At 41.1% G+C, this 17,825-nt stretch overlaps 1 protein-coding gene across 1 annotated transcript in view; it reads left to right on the top strand.

Annotated features, from left to right (window-relative positions):
• The window catches only part of tspan4a (tetraspanin 4a), a gene marked incomplete at its 5' end in the record, with an annotated part of 99,089 nt that overhangs the window by 62,571 nt on the left and 18,693 nt on the right, over nucleotides 1–17,825 (top strand). Inside the window, one exon of the mRNA XM_079216427.1 lies at nucleotides 1,265–1,339. Coding sequence (XP_079072553.1) covers nucleotides 1,265–1,339 — 75 coding nt within the window. The remainder of the gene's footprint in view (nucleotides 1–1,264; nucleotides 1,340–17,825) is intronic.

Genomic DNA, 17,825 nt, shown 5'->3' with positions numbered 1-17,825 from the left:
GTCGCCTGCGTCTCAGGAAAACAAGCGAGTCGACAGCCGTGTGTGTGCAGCTCTGTGAGGAGTCATCAAGTTGTATTATGTCTTGGTCCTGGTGTTAAAGGCTGCATTACGGTGAAGGGATGTCGTTTTACGAGCATACAGACTGTTTCATTCTTACACTTAATCATTATATCCACATTACTGACGATTATCAAAAATCCCATCGTGTAAATGTATTGTGACCAATGGTCAAACGTACAATATCAATATCCAGATATTTGGTCAAAAATATGGTGATATTTGATTTTCTCCATGTCACCGAGCTCAACCGAGAATCATCATTCTTCAGTCTCAAGAGGAAACTAGTGATGACTGTTTAGTATCCATTAATACTCTGCAAACATTAGCTGCTAATAGCTAACGTGGTAAACTTCCAATGGTTCCCAGTTGCCAACCGGCCGTGCTGCAGTTTACATCCACGTCCGTCTCAAATGTCACAAATAAAATGTTTTGCCCAGCCCTACTACCAATATCTTTACTGAGGCTCAGAGTGCCCTTTGTTATATTCCATAATCATAGGGTGGTGTTTGCTAAAGCAGTAGTAGATTTAGCATCTCTTCATCGAGTATGTCTCTACTAAATTTCATGGCCACAGAGATATTTCAGTTTGGACCCACCGGTTTTACAAGATGCAGCACATCCTGTTGGATTTATCGGCCCGTAGACACGTCGGTTGATAAACTAGTGCATTTCATCAAGATCTCTTTTTTATTTATTTCTTATTACGATCCTCTGGAATATTACACCATTGTCTCCAATGACTCCCCTCCCCCTCCCAGCAGAGCAGAGGGGTTGATGATTGAGCTGGTAACAGTTTTAGGCGCTCACACGGGCCCACAGGAGGAAGATGTATCACCCATCAAGCAGGAGGGGCGGGAGGCGACGGGTGAGGAATAAAATGAGGCAGATCCCAAAAAGTGGAGGGAAACCGTGCATCACCTCTCCTCGTCTCCCTCCTCCTCCTCCTCCTCCTCTTCCTCTCTCTGCTCTCCTGACTTGTCACATAGAAATATTGACGCTCCTCGATCGTCCTTTCTTCGCCAATTTCTTCTCCTCGACACTCTTTGGCCATTTCATTCTTTTTTTATTACACACACACACACACACACACGCACACACACTAGACTTCTTCCATTCTTCACAGACAGATGCTCGTCTTCTCCCTTGTTGTTGTTTGTTTATAAATGTTGTGTTAAATGAGTCTCTTCCCTTCATGTCTTCGCAGTTCTTCATCCTCCTCCTGCTCATCTTCTTCCTGGAGATTCTGTCCATCATGCTTTTCTTCATCTATCAAGACGAGGTAAGACTCCCTAAAGGGCTCTCAGCCTGTTGCATGCTGGGATTCGAGATGAGAAAAGCCCTCTGCAATGTTTCAGAGAGAAGCGCGGCCTTTGAAATGATGCTGCTGAAGTTCATGCCACCAGTGTTTGTTTGTTCAGAAAATTAAACACTTGACAAAAGGAAAAATATTCAGTGTTTTCTCCTTTAATTTAGAATAAGTGCAAAATTAACAAGTTTCAAGTGAAATTATAGAGCAAAATAATATATATATATATATATATATATATATTAATATATATATATATATATATATATATATATATATATATATATATATATTTGTTAATCGCATTGTAAATTGTGATGTAAAAATAAAACCGCAATTTTTTTATTATAATATATATATACAAAGTATTTCAGAGTTTCTGACAAACTTCAGATTTAACTTTATTGTCATTGCACAGAGTACAAGCGCCAGGACAACGACATGCAGTTTAGCATCTGGCCAGAAGTGCAAAAAAGAAGTAGTAAAAGTCCAATGTTCCACATAAATAACAGATAAATAATAATAATAAAAAAGAAAATAACTGTATGAGTCTAAGCAGTATAACTATATAGACTGTATGAACAGTGCATATGAAATGCGAGCTATATACAGCATATATATATATATATATATATATATATATATATATATATATATATATATATATATATATATATATATATATATATATAGTATAGTCGGAATGTGCTCATTATAAATACAGACGACGAAATTGTGTCTCACGATATTTCAACGCGGTTAAAAGAGGATGCCGAAAAAAAAGCACGTAATAATGGCAATGCACACAAAGTTGTTTTCCTTGCTTTATTAGGTCTGGCTGCAAGATGACAATTTTAAAATGTTGGGCGTAGGGTTCTGCACACATTGTTCCTCCTCCATCGTTCGTCCCATAAAGAGTCCAGTTCATACGAATACATTCATGCACTCAGTTTCATCACGGAGCGCCAGCCATGGGCAGCAACAGGGCATCAGCGCTGCTGTCTGTGAGGCTCGTGAGCGATGCTTTAATAAAACGTACAGAGTTTTCTTTTCTTTCTTCTTCTTCGCTCACACATCTTCAAACATCCTTTCCTCGTTAATAAATCCCCATTTATCTCAGCTCATGCATTCGGGATGATTTCCCCTGTAAATAAACAAGTCAGGCAAGAGACAAGAAGCAGATGAGCTTTCTCCCTCTCGTGCTTCTGTAATCCCTGCACATTTTCAGCTGAGGTTTTAATAAAGCATTGAAAGGGCATGTTAAATTACATCCATCTTGGTCTTAATTAACGCTCCTATACCCCAAATGTACTCACAGCTTTTACCCTTGGGGTCCTTTTACCTCAGCAATGTAAACCTCGCAATTCAAATGAATACCCAACGTTATGTGTGAGGTGCTGCATGTCTCTTTGTCGACGACCTAAATATGGTGATATTAGTGCGATTAGTTAGAGTGCCTCTAAAACAAACTGTCATGGCCCTTGAAGATGATGTGCTATCGTGTAATGCAGGAGTCAGAGGGTCAAGTCTGGACTTATTATTATAATTATAATAATAATAATAACAGTCCAAAGCATGCATAGTTGTGTATAGTGACATTCATTAAAATACAGGCAACATTACAAGCAGCATTAGCGAACAAATGACTGCTACGTATCATTTTATGGTCGATTCTCATCCATTATAAATACATTTAATAGTTTTGTATTTAGGGCTGTAAATAGCGATTGTAGATAAGAATGATTTGTTTTGAAAATAACATGGTGACGTCTTGAAAACGCTTGTTTTGTTCAATCAAGAGCCCAAAACATTAAGATATTTAGGTGGACAATATACGAAATGGAGTACACGGAAAATCTTCACATTAGGAGAAGTTTGAGCATGAGAAATAACTTTGATTATATCAAATTGTTCTTCATTTCATCGATTAAGAACTTGGCTGATTTAATCTTTGAAATGTTTTTCATCCCAATACAGGAGTCCTGTAATAAGATACAAATTAAATTTTTTGAAATGGACAAATAAAAATCAGCAGGTGCGGTAATTTAATTTAGTGTCCATTACATTGGACGCCCTCCAGAAGCACTTAATGCCACAGTGGATTGGAAACGCATCTCCGCCATAAATCATTGGCAATTTCAAACGACGTGATATTATTTATGTGCTGGTGCAGAGAACTTTCTCCCTGAAGGGCGAGGCCGACCCCGACTCTAATCCTTTGTACATTTCGGTAAATAACAACCTACTTTGATATTTCCAACCACTCCCTGCATGTTCTTTGTTGTCTTTTTGTTATACTATGTGATTGCCTAACCTTTGGTGGCGTAACGCGATGAGTACTTCCTGACTGGCAACGTCCTTCTGGGCTCTCGGCCAATCAGCGCAGCTCTGTTGAGCTTTTTTTTTTTAAATGAATGATGTCTCTTGGTCACGCCTCAGCTCTCTCGTAGCATCCGCGTTGCCAGATGTATAGTGCGCCGCATCATTCAGCCTCTGAATAATTCAGTTTTGTCCACCCAGGAGGCGATTAGCGGCACGCCGCAGTAAAACGTTAGTGATGGTGTCGATGTTCGGCGGCGGCGGCGGTGCACCGAGGGAGAGCGCTCACGGTGAAGAATGGGTGGCCGTTAACTAGTGCTGACGTTGATATTGCTTTTTAAAAACAGCAGCGTACTGTGTTTTATTTGTAAGTTGCTCAATGTGATCACTGCTGGAGAATTTAACAAAACCTTTACAGTGTGATACATCAGAGCACATTTAGCAACATGGGCCACTTTAATTTGTTGCAAAGAAAAGGATTTTTCTACATGAAGTAAACTTATTTAAAAAAACGCTGCGGTATTATGGCTCAAATTAAGGTTGTGTGCTTGGATCCTAGACCCAAGTAATAGGAATTATTCAGTTTCAGTTTATTGCCTGTGTTGAATAAAACGGTCTACTCTGTGTAGGATTAGATTTCTATTGGCAGAAATTAATATTCTCAACTGTTTTCCTTGGTATAATCACCTGCAACTAAGAATTGTTGTGGTTTTGTTCCCTTAGATTCCCTTTATACCTAAATGGGGAGCCGGTGTCCGCCATGTTTCTACAGTAGCCCAGAGCGGACAAACTGATCTCTGGCTCTTGAGAAAGACATTCACCTTTTACGCTACCTTGTTGCTGTGAAAGTTCTCTAAAACGCTTGGAAAGGGAAGAGGAAGTGGGGGTTTATTCTGTTGGTTGCAATCTGCAACCTCACCACTAGATGGCACTAAATCCTACCCGCTGCTCCTTTAAAACATGGGAACAAAAATACACAAAACTACTTGGTGAAGGTTTAGGAAAGAATCAGACAAGAAAAAACCTTTGACTCTTTGTGTGCTTTCAGAATAGATATTGACTTTGGGGGAAAAGCAGTCTTTGTTGTCAGTATTCTTAAGAGAACTGTCTGTGAATCCCATGCAAACAAGCTATACTACCAATACCATCGCTGCGTTACAAATTGCAAACCTTTTCCTTTGACTTTTCGTATATACTGCATCTGCCCTGACAAAGTACCTGCTGTTGCATGCAGTACGCATTCAATCAGGACATCATTTGCAAGTTGCACCTTGGCCTTTGACCCTCTTGCTCATATTTCTGCCTTGCAGAGGATTGCGGGTCAGAAAAACCATAAACCGAACATCCTGTTCTTTTATCAGCATACTGCATTTGACATAATAAGTATTGGGACATACTTAGTATTTTCCCGGCACATAGTTTGATAGTCGATATGGAAACTGGTCTCCTCATTAAATGATACAGGAATTGTCTCTCCTGTGATGTTCGATTATCTTTTGGGCACGAAACCACCTCTTGGTGGATTCAGTCTCTGCTGCTGTTGTGTGCAGCGTTCACCTCTTTAGTTCACAGAAGAAACGCACACAAACGTGGTACAACGACTGCTCATCACTGAGTTATTTCTCATGCATGAGATGAAGAAATTAACTGAAGAGAGGGGAAAATAAAATGAGAAATCTTTTGATGGTAATGAAAACGTATTCTCGGTATTCTATTATTGATGCATTCACTTCATAAATCTTGGTACTTCGCTCCCTCCTGCATGAAAATACATTATCTTCTTTTAATAGGTTTATTATCAGGAATTCTGGCTCTGGCATTATTCCACTGCAAACAAAACATTTTAAACTCCTTTCAACCGTATTTTAGCGTCATCTTAGTTCTGTTGTTCAAACATAATTTAAAAACAGGGTGTTGAGGAAGAACATGCTCAGTTTATAATCTAGAGTTTTTGCTAAATAAATACATCTGGGTTATTTATCATCTGTGGGGAGTTTTACTTTGAATACGGCCTACTTAAACAAAACATTTAATACTTCTTTCTGTGCACACAAATATGTTTGGACTCAGTTTTGAGAGAACCTCATCAGTGTTACTTTGATTTCCATCCCATGTTTTTTATCGCTCTAGTTTATCTCTAATTATCAGGATGCTGCTTTCCCCTTGCCTCCATCACCATGGTAACACCCTGGAAGCAGTCCAGATGAGTCCAATGCCGTTCTTCTAGTGTGCAAAAAAAAACAAAAAAAACAAGCCCTCCAGATGCCATAACTTAACCGGAGCGTTAGGTGCATGTTGATGAACTCCCATCTCAGGCTCCGGGGATGGTCACGCTCAGTGGTCCAGTTTATTACATCTGCTTTAAACCCGATAAAAAGCTCTGCGACGCAGCTGGAAACTACTTCAAACAGCTCACAGATCTCCCACACACCTGAAACGGTCACCGTTTGTTTCACTTTGTTGGCTGCTAAGGGTGATGAAGAGAATGATGAAAGAAAAGGTCCTACGAGGTTAACGTCAGTGGAGACGCGGCTGTGTTTCAAAGTGTCAGGAGTGAATGAAAATGAGCCTGACTCAGCGGCGGGATATTGAAAACTGATGTATGGGTGGTTTATGGCACATCCACGCGGGTTTACAGCCTTGTCAGCTTGGCTTTATTATCACCTCAAGGGAAAAATCACTCAGCCAGACAAATATAAACAGAGCAATAACAACGGCAGACCACCAGCCATCTTTTGTTTTTAGGGAGTTATCAATAGCTTTCATTGTATAATGATTATCAGTTCAAAGTTACGTTTTAAATCGGTAAAACCCAAATTGTTTGTTATGAGTAAATCAAGGAAGTCTAGGTGACATCCTCCGGGTCTGAAAAGTGAAACCAAAGCGGAAGTGCCCTAAAATCTGCATTTTCGATAATCTCCACCAGGGGGCAACTCCTCTGGTTGTATAGAAGTCTATGCTTCATGTGTTAAAGCTATATTCTCTCTTCTGACCACCAGGGGGCAACTCCTCTGGTTGTATAGAGGTCTAAGCTTTATGTGTTAAAGCTGCATTCTCTCTACTGACCACCAGGGGGTGACTCCTCTGGTTGTATAGAAGTATATGCTTCATGTGTTAAAGCTGCATTCTCTCTGCTGACCACCAGGGGGTGACTCCTCTGATTGTATAGAAGTCTATATTAATGACTTTACTTCTCTCTTGATTTATTCCCTCAGTAAACATTGTAAACATGAGTTTATGTCACAATCTCTATCAATCAATTCGTCTTACAACTTTAACCCTTTCACAGTGTGTTTTCACTTCATGAAACTGAATTGTAACATTTTGATCGCCTAAAAATGTCTAATTCAGCATTCGATTGTATTTAGCTCCACCCTCTTGTGTCACTTCTGGTTGCAAAAAAAACAAAATGGCTAAAAACCAAGATGGCGATGGCCAAAAAACTTGAGGCTTCAAAACCGTGATCCACGTCCACTTCTTATATACTCTCTATGTGAAGTCACCCAAATACACTGAATCTTTCAATTGATACCAATACAAATGCTTCATAGCCAACAGTAGACAGCAGAATAGCATGCATTAGTTGCCAAAGGACCCAAACACAATCCAACCATCAGGTCTTCAACACAGCAGCCTAACAGCCTCGAAGCCAAGCTCACGAATACCAACTGAATGGAGTCAAGACACCGACACACAACATTCATGTTAGCACAAACAGCTAAGCTACTTCTTACTTTGTTGAAGTGAAGCAATGATCTCTGGCTCACTTATCCTCAGTGGAGAAGAGCCGCTAACAGAACGTAAAGCCTAGCTAGTAACATGCGTGCTAGCTAGCTGTTGATGATAGCTAGCATGTTAGCAGTTTGCTCCACAAGTGGACATTATTTCCACAATGTAATATATTTATTATATAAATTTTATGGTGTTATCAGTCCAGACGTTGGCTCATTTCAAAACTTACAGAAGCTCAAACTCTTCTTCACAGTCATACAACTTCAGGATATTTTTGCAGATTTTTCGCCCAATTTGAAACATTTCTCACCGTCCACAGGTGCTCCTACCTTTAAATTCCTCTCAAAGCAATGCAGCAGGCCTGCTGACAGGCGAGCTTGGTGATGAAAATGTTACTTGAGCAACAGCAGCAGCAAATGTTTGAGCATTCAGGCCCCGCAGGGGTTTTCAGTCTCAGCTAATGAGACCTCTCGGGTTGAGTTTGGGCGAAGTATTGCACAGATTTATGAGATGTCACCAAACTGTATGTACTAATTCGAAATGTAAAGGTGCAAGGTGCTATTATATAATAGTCGACGATGAGTTATTTAGAATTATTTTAATCTTTTGTACCGCTTTACTTTCAAAAGCATGTCGTAATGGAGTATTTTTACAATTTTAATTGCTATTTCTTAAGTAAAGGGTCTTAAATACCTAACCACTGAGTGTACTAGTAAATCAGTATTTGTGGCAACAGTAGTGGTATTTGGGGTGGTGATGGCACTAATGGTAGTCGACTATTAGATTAATTTACTTATCAAGCGGCCTGCAGGGATGTTGAAAGGTCTCGGACTGAACGGTGGAATGAAAAACAACGCTGCCTCTCAATAGGCACAATGCAAGTGATGGAAATGATTGGCCTTTCTTGCTCGAGCTACCCCCAGAGGTGCGTCAGGCATTTACGCAACGATATTGATAGGACTTGGCATCTGTTATATAAATGATTAAAACTCGGATCAATAACTGAAAGGCTGTGCGCTGATTTAGAAGGCTTGTTACACTGGAGGCCTTCACATTGCAACAGATGGATAAGAAGGGCCCTCTTTGCGTCGAATGAATCATCGTAGTAGTTTTTTGAATGAAACCAAATATCATAAATGTGCTTGTGGGCTCCGAGACGCAGGTGGTTCAAACTGAGTAGCGTGAGCCGCTCAAGACACATCAATCCAACAGATATACATCTGCTTTGGCACCGATGTTCGTCGCGCCGCAGACTTCTGCGTCTTCCGGGATCGCCGAGTTCAAACACTTGATTGCAAAAAAGACCCCGGAGCGAAAGAGATTTTCATTTTGACATTGACAAGTTCAAATTAAAAAGACTAAATTCTGCCCCTCAGCTGCTCTTTAAACTGCCAATGCGTCAATTAGTCTGTGATATTCACCGCCGTTGTACTCCCGCTTGTTTTGTGACGTTTCACCTTGCTTGTCGTGCTGACTTCACGCTGAACTCGTTGCGTGGAAAGAAGTCGTCAGAGAACAGGTGCAAGAGGTGGGTTTCCCATTGAGAGTAAACATTGTCATGCGAGTAAGAGTTCACATGAATAGACAACATTACGGGTGTATTGTGTTATATTCCATTCAGTATTTGAGTTTAAACGCTAAATGGACGGCATTCATATATTCACTTCTTTACAGAACAAATTGCTTTACAGTTTGTCTCTTGGTCACACACACACTCACACTCTCACACATTCATACACGGGTGCAGCTGTGGTGCAGTGTGTTGCTCAAGGACACGTAGACAATGCAGAGCTGGGAGCTGAACCGCCAACCTGGTGAATAAAGGCACCACCTTATTCTCTTTTCTCCTTTCTGGAAAATGTGCATCACATTAAACCGAAACATGGTCTGAGGTTTATTTATATTTGTGGCTTAAAGGATATGTAAACTGGCATCAAATGGTTTGTGTTTACTTGTTTGATAAGATTTTTGATTGTAATGTTGCACAAAAATATAGAAAGCATTGGCATTTTCTACGCAAAGTGGCTTGAAACCTTTTTTGGCTTCTGTTAAATCCTTTTTTAGTTTAAATTCTCGTGCCATGTCAGGTATTTTATTGAGAAAATATCATTCAAATGTTTTTCCGCCCTTCGAGATGCAGTCTGGTGGGTCTTATTCACTTCTGTGACATGAAGTAGTGTTCATGTGGTTTCAAATCTCTCTCTGGAGAACAAATCAACTGAAAAGAGGCAACGAATGCCAACAAAGATGCCAGTGATTTCTCTCAGCGAGTACTTAAGATCGTTGGATCCTCGGGGTGTTAGTTATCAGGGCGCAGGGCAGCGGGAGGTGTTTCCTCTGCGGGTGTGTGTGTGTGTTGGGAGACGAGTCAAGGTGAGGCAACAAGGCTGCTGTAATAATGAAGTCATGGAGAGCGACCGAGGGGTCGGGTCCCCAGAAACCTTGTGCACTAAACCAAAACGGTGGCGGAGTCGTTAACAGTGAATGACGGCCGCTACACGACTACACAAGGCCGCGTGTTTCCTTCTGGTGGCGCCATTGGTAAAACTTAACAAATCAAAAAATAGCCTGCTATTAAAAACCGGTAACACTTTATTTTAACCACCTCTATTAAGTGTTTCGTAGCAGTATATAAACCATTAATCACAGGTCTAGACGCACTATAATGTGGCTGAGCAGCGATGAGGACATTTTTAAGTGTTCACGTATTTGCTGTAACTCGTCCTGAAGCATCTTTGTTTGATGTGAACCGATACATCTCAATATTTTATACTATACACAAAGTATTTATGAATGTATAAAAGGTGCTAAATTAGATATTCAGAGCTGCAATATGGCAGTAAACAACTGAAGGAAGTCTGTGTGTTTTGTTAAACGAGCTTCGTTTTGTCCGTGTGTGCTTGCCAGTTACATGTTTCATATACAGTAGGTTTTAATTTTTAACACACTCCTCTTAAAGCCGCAAGATGGTGTCTTAAGCAATGGATGAAGTGTCTGTATATTATTTATAAATTCTAAAAAGGATAGTTAAAGGAGAGTGTTGCTTTCTCTTCGGTGCTCTTTCATGCATATCTGAACAAAGACCTTTTCTTCTGCATTAATCACCTGTCGGCTGGGTTTGAAACACCAGTGTTCCCAGTGAGTAGGTGTTCTCATTGGCATGCATCATTTCTCCGGGGAAAAGCACCAAGGTCTGTCTCCGCTGTCACTCTCGCATCACTGTATTCTCTCCTCGGCTCCGGTTCCACTGCTGGGAAATTGTGAAATAACGTGACGAAGGAGGAGGAAACGGAAAAGTATCCACTCGTGAGCGGACGCCTTCAACATGCAGGTGAAGAAGTGCGACCACTGATGTGGTAAAGAACATGTACAAGGAGGGTTGGACCCGATAGGCCCGACCCTCCATCATCACCGTTCCAGCTGTAGCCGCCAAAACATTGATGCTCGTCGAGACATCAATATGCAGCGCCCCTGTCGGAATACATTTCAAGCCTGGGAACATTTTTCATTTCATGTAGACTTGGAGAAAATGCAATTAGATAAACACCGCTGGATAATCACGGTGCTGAAACACGCCCACGTCAGAGAGATGTTGGTATAAGAGACAAATTGAGACAATCGGTAAACAGACAAGGCGCATTTGTTTGTGTCTCGGAAATATTTGAGACGAGGAAGCGTGCAGTTCGAGCGCTACAGATGATTTTGAGGAATTCTCGAATGACGGTGATAAAAAAAAAAGTAGAAAAATTCCAATTTGGGTCTCTACAATTTTACTGACACTATTTTAATTTTCACCATCACAATGCGCTTGGCTGAGGAACAGCTTCTTTTATGTATTGACTTAATGTCTTATTTATTGAATGTCTTGTTTTAAATCAGTAATGTCTTTTCACAATGACATTATATAATCCTTATCCATTTAAATGTCGGTACTTATTTATCTTTTTCTTTGTTGTTTTCTCTCATACAGTGGCTTGCAAAAGTATTCATACCCCTTGAACGTTTCCACATTACACGCCACAAACATAAATATATTTTAGTGGAATTTTATGTGAAAGACCAACACAAAGTGTCACACAATTGTGAAGTACAAAGAAAATGATACATGTTTTAAAAACATTTTCACAAATAAAGTGCAGTGTGCAAAATTATTCAGCCCCCCTGAGTCAATACTTTGTGGAACCGCCTTTTGCTGCAATTACAGCTGCAAGTCTTTTGGGGTATGTCTCTACCAGGTTTGCACATCTAGAGACTGAGATTTTTGCTCAAGGTCAGTCAGATTAGATGAAGAGCGTTTGTGAAGGGCGGTTTTCAGATCTTGCCACAAATTCTCGATGGTATTTAGGTCTGGACTTTAAATGTAGGTACTTATTTATGTTTGGTTCTTTTTCTTTGTTGTTTTCTCTCATGTGTTTACCAGCTGGGTGCTTTTTGCCCGTCAAAGTCAAAGCAGTGTAAATGTGTCAGAAAGCTGTATTACAGTGTAAGTTGAAGCTCAGTCGACTGTAAAGCACAGCAGCCACTTCTACTTTGTATTTCCCTCTCAGTATGTACACAATATTGAAGTGCATACACACAAATCAAAACTTTCACCTCTCAGTGGAAGCAAACATATTCTCTCTGTGAGCCTGACGAGTGTTTAGCAGCTGGCGTTGGACAGCTCGGTGTTTCTCTTTGCTCATCCGGCTTCGGAGTACTTCTTCTCTTTCGAGGCGTCAGTTTGACGACAGCTTTGTTCTTGGTTGTGTGTGATTTTGATACGAGTATTTTTGGGATTAAATATTGGCCGTTGTATGATCAACACAGTGTGGTTGCTCGGCTGAAAGGAGCCGTGTGTTGCACCTTTGTGCAACACACGGCTCCTTTCTCTTTCACAGCTCCTTTCTCTTTCTGTTCCTTTCTCTTTCACAGCTCCTTTCTCTTTCTGTTCCTTTCTCTTTCACAGCTCCTTTCTCTTTCTGTTCCTTTCTCTTTCTGGTGCATTAATCTGGGTTTAAAGGGGTCAAGGGCTGCTTGCAGAGGATAACACCTTCTAACAGCTCGTCACATGTTAACCTCAGGCGAACCAGCTCTTCACTGGTGGTTTAGGATAACAGGCAGAGCAAGGCACTAACACTGAAGTTTAAATGTACTGAGCTGCTTTGGACTGAATGCGTTCACCATTTGGTTTGAGCTTAAAAAACATGAACATTGTTTCGATTTGGTTACTGTGATTAATAATATTTCCAAATCCCTTTTTTGCCAAATGTAAATGAGCTTTTGGCAAATGTGTGCAGCTCATTGCCTCCCAAAGCCCCAAAGTCACACAACACAATTCTCTTTCAAGACTTCTTTAATTATGTTTTAAAAAGAAATCATCAGCGTGGATGATAAGCTGACATGAATGTACCGACTACAAAGGAGTTCTGTTCACAGTTTCACATTCGCACGTTACTTTTGGAGTTCAGCTTGAAAGCAAGATAAGACCGGCGACGCTTCTGTTCAGGACTCAGAGCCGCAGCTAGAACACCAAGGTTGTGTGTTCAGTATTGTTTCTGTGACTCCGTTTGTTTCTCCCCAAACTGAATAATTCAGCTGATACTTAAACAAGGGTTGAAAGCAGGTTCTCTAGAACCATTTGCTTCTGGAGAACCCTTTTGGGAGGAATGAGTTCAGGTGTGAAAAGGGAACGGCCACAGTCCAGCTCACGGACCCCAAAAACCAGGATCAGCCCTTTAGGGTTCTAGACAAAACCCATGGAACATACAACGGTTTTCAGTAGAACCACCCCTGGGTGGTTTCTAGATAAAACCAGTGGAACATAAAATGGTTCTCGGTAGAACCCCCTGGATGGGTTCTAGATTAAACCCTTGGAACATAAAAGGGTTCTCAGTAGAACCACCTGGGGGGTTTCTAGTAGTGATGTGTCCTTTCGTGTCAAGGCTTCGATGCGCGTGTCGAGTAATCCAGGTAGATTTTGGTGAAGCGCGTATCGAGGCTTGTGTCGATGACGTATGCGGTGACATTCGAAGCCTCGCAAGCCGGCCGTACCACGTGACTGGTTCAGAAAATGGTTTGTGGGTTTGCCATGCAATTTGAAATATAAGGGGCAGCGAAACTCAATGAATTTCCCCCTTCCTCTCTGTACCCAGCTTCATCTGTGCCTGTGAAAGGGTATTTTATAAAGTAGGCGAAATCGTCTCAAAAAGCCCAGCACTGTGGAAAAGTTCTTATTTTTACTTTAAAACAAATTGGACACATCAACATGGACTAACGGAACCGAGGATCGAAACACCGATCCTCTGACTGAAAGTCGGATATTCTAACCACTGACCCACAGTCACATCACAACCCTCTCCCAATTTGTTTCGGGTTTTGATTTTGAACCCGCCATTATATCATAAAGATAGACACAATATGAATAAGTTAATAATTGATGTATTGGTGTCACAAACATAATTTATTCAATTTAAAGCTTCACACACCAAAGCCATGTTGTCGTTATGATCACTCTGCCTGTTTTACATGTATTGTCCACTTGGTGGGGCAGTAGAGCAAATGAAGCCCCATGAAGCTTTGACACATGAGCGAACCAATTGGATGGAAAGCTTCAATGTTTCAGGAAGCTTCATCTCGCCATCACTAGTTTCTAGATTAAACCAGTGGAACATAAAATGGTTCTCTGTATAACCCACTGGGTGGTTTCTAGATTAAACTAGTGGAACATAAAATGGTTCTCTGTATAACCCACTGGGTGGTTTCTAGATTAAACCCTTGGAGCATAAAATGGTTCTCGGTAGAACCCCCTGGGTGGTTTCTAGGTGATACCATTGTAATATAAAAGTGTTCTTGGTATAAAAACAACACCCAGGTTGGTTCTTGTTGGCACCCTTAGAGGTTATAAAGGTTTTGGGTAGAACCTCCAGAGAGGGTTCTGGTTGGGACTACGCACCATAGAAGCGTTCTTTATGCAATCTCGTATGGGGGTTTTTGGGTGGAACCTTTCACAGACGATTCTATGTATCACCCGTTATGTTGGGTTCTATGTTTTACCCTCTAAATTAGTTCCAGTTGGCATCTTTAAAAAAGGTTCTACCTTTAACCAAAAAGATTCATCCTCATCTGGTTCTAAGTACCTTTATTTAGCAGCGTGTAGGTTCTAGATTCAGAGTCTGAACTGCAATATACGTATACATAAATATACATTTATATAATGCACCTCTCACTCTTCTGCCTTAATGTATCCTCCGCTGCTCCAGTGTTCCATAAAAGCTCCTCACTCCGCTCTTAATATCCACCTGTAGGCGCCGAGTCTACGTTCCCTTAGAAGTTATTATCTCGGTATCAGAACTTCCAACTCCCTGTTTGATGCCTCCTTGTGAGGAGCTAAAGTACGACGAGTACACGGCAAATACCTCCCATGTGCGTGATCCATTTCAACATAATTCATTCCAGGTGGACGAGTTGGAGGAGCGGAAAAAACCTCAGCAGTACTTTGATGTGAAACGATTCAGGACAGACTGAGGGCATCAGACGCCAGCCTTCAGAAAGACCCACCTGTTGTCAACAACTGCAGGCAAAAGAAGCTTTTAAGAGCAGTTACACATCAAAACAGTCTCATACTTCACTTTTTGTTTGGAGCCTCTGCTTTCAAAAAGAACGAGCCATGAAAAGGATCTCTGTGCTGGAAGTTTCTGTTGATAATAAGCCTCGACCTTGTTATCGTCCAACAACTTGTGTCTAAAATCCTAATACTACCTTAATGAGTATCATCCCTTAAATTCTAACCGTGCACTACTTGCCCCCCTATTTAGTCTCATTGATTGTCTACGCACATGGTTTTCCAAGTGTTCATCAGGAACTGATTAGAAGGAGAGGATGGAAATTGTAATTGATTTACCCGAGCTGGGGTTTTTTTAATTGATTTGCCCCGGCTAAGGACCGAGATTAGTCACTTAAAGGGGAGTGCCACACAATTTAAATTATTCACTTGTGTTATTTCGGTGCCCCGGGACGGAATTACAATTCAGAGACAGAGGCCTCAAATTTGCAACTTTGTTACCCCCATCAATTATCCGAGGAGCACTGCCAGACTTCACGTCCCTCTCCGCAAACTTAAGGGGTTAGTTCTCGACTTTCCCGGCTCCGGAGAAGTTCACAGCTATTGACCGCTCCATCCCCGGGCATAGGAATAACGGATGTGGGTTCTCGAGGAAGGTGGCACTCCGACTATAACTCCAAATGCAGAGCGACACTTGGGGACGATTTAAGCTTGTGCAAGTCAGACTAGAGTGCAGTGTGTCTGCAGTCAAAATGCCCTTGAAAAGCCTCGACTCGGTGCAAATCGAGTGCGGGGAATGTAATCTGGGTTTCCTTGGAGGACGGATGAAATGAAAGCATTTGCGGTGGGAAACCAGCTCTTTCAATAAGCGTGCAGCCAATAGGTGAGGAGGGCAGAGCCCCAGTGGGACATGTATGTGCTTTCAGAAAGTACAAAGATGGAATTATATATACATGAAAACGACTGAAACACGGCTTTTTAAACCCAAGCTTGATTTTTGGAAACGATTCTGCGGGTGCAAAGCCGCGAGCGCCGCCGTGATGAATTCCAAAACTCGAGGGCAGCAATTTAAAAAAGTACATTTTTAAGATCAGTAGATGTCATTGTTGGAGATGAAATCGGGAATGTTTTATGCAGTTTGGTTTTCCGAGAATGAAATTGTGTGTCTACGGGAAATCTGCGGGGGGGAATGTGATCACAGGTCTTTCTCTGTATCGTCTTCCTCCTGCATTCATGGCACACAGGTAATGGATATCCACTGTTTGGAGGCAAATTGAACCATTTTTCCCCTCATTATTTCCTCTCCTCTGAAATCTCGTTCAAACACAATGTCCTTTCTCCTGAGGGAAAGATCTGTTTCTCTGCTCACTATATACGGCACGTGTGGCGCCAGGTCTCTACTTCATTTCCACAGGACCTATATAGCGTTTTAGAGGTTCACCGTGTTCAAGTAGTCGTATGAACCCCAAATTAGTTATAATACTTTATTATTTTATATAATTTTTTCTGAATTTGTGTTTTTTTTTTACAATTTTCAAAAAAAAAAAAAAAAAAAAAAAAAAAAAAAATCACTTTTATAACATATTTTGATCATAACTATGAATAACCAGCATGAGCTTTTCGAGCGGTTTCCGACATGTTCAAAATGTGTGCTTTCAGACCCTTACCAAGGTCCCACATACTAATAACACACCTTTTTGGAAAGAACCGGCCCTAAAGAACCCAGATCTGCAATTAAAAACCACAGAAAAACAAAGTGTTGGGGTGATTTGAAGGTTTTATAGAAAAAAAACGGTGTAAATCGGTTCAGAAATGGAAAAGTTACAAGTTTTACGAGAACACTATATTCCCCATAGGCATGCCCGGTCTAGCGTGGGGCTTAAAAGGTTAAAAACAGATACCTGCACACTTAAACCTCTGCAGAGAACAATTTATTTCTGTAGCTTTCGGTCTAAAAGCAACTCCAAAAAAGGTAAGCAACAATAAATATGAAGAAACAAATACATTTTAATTAAAAGCCAGACTGAAAAAAAAAAAAACTTACTAACAATAATTAGAAAGATAAGTAAATAAATAATGCTTAATTAAAAGCCTGTCTGCCTGCCTAACTAAAACTACCACCATCCTGTGCGCCCAGAGACGTGACAAAGGATGCCTCGCCACAGGTTTTTAGGAATAATTAAAAATCGAAACATTCTTCCCTCGTTTCCCCTGTCGTCGCTTTTCCTGCGCCCACTCATCCCCACCTCACCTCTGCTTTTTAAATCCACACGCCTCCCCTCTCCTCTGCGTGTTCATCTCTTATCTCTCCCTGTATCCCCGCCATGTGAATAATTGATGGCCCGTCTTTGACTCGCCTGCTGTAGTTAAAGGGCGACTGAAGTCCTAAAGGACAACATCAATACTGAGCTCAGAGTACAGCGGTTGAGGCTCCGTCTGGCTTGTCGCTGTTTTGCAGGAGTCACTCTTTACTAATGACCTACTTAGATTGAGATTAAAGTATTCCCTCCTCCCTTTTTCTTTTTGTATTTGAACAACTACAGAGGATCTTTTTCCAAGTCCACTCAAAATGGGAGCTGAGAGCTCCCCGTGCTAGATCCTTACGTCGTGACAGAGCGATGATGTCATGCGGCGGCTCATACCGGTCTGTGCAGAAATCACATCAACAGTTCTCTACTGTTGCAAGAAATTACAATCTGTGTCATCTGCCTGGTTATTCAGAATTCTCTTTCATCTTGTGTGTTTACAGACTCTCAGGCGACATCTTCTCTTCTGTGATTGGACGAGGGGGATCCGCACCTCAGTGGCTGTGCAATAAGTGTATTGAGTGCTGCAAACCTGCACTTTCATTGAATAGAGTACCGAACA

The sequence above is a fragment of the Taurulus bubalis genome (assembly GCF_910589615.1).
Source record: "Taurulus bubalis genome assembly, chromosome: 4".
NCBI lineage: Eukaryota > Metazoa > Chordata > Actinopteri > Perciformes > Cottidae > Taurulus > Taurulus bubalis.
Note: the sequence above shows the minus strand (reverse complement) of the source record. Positions and strands in the feature narration are given on the sequence as shown.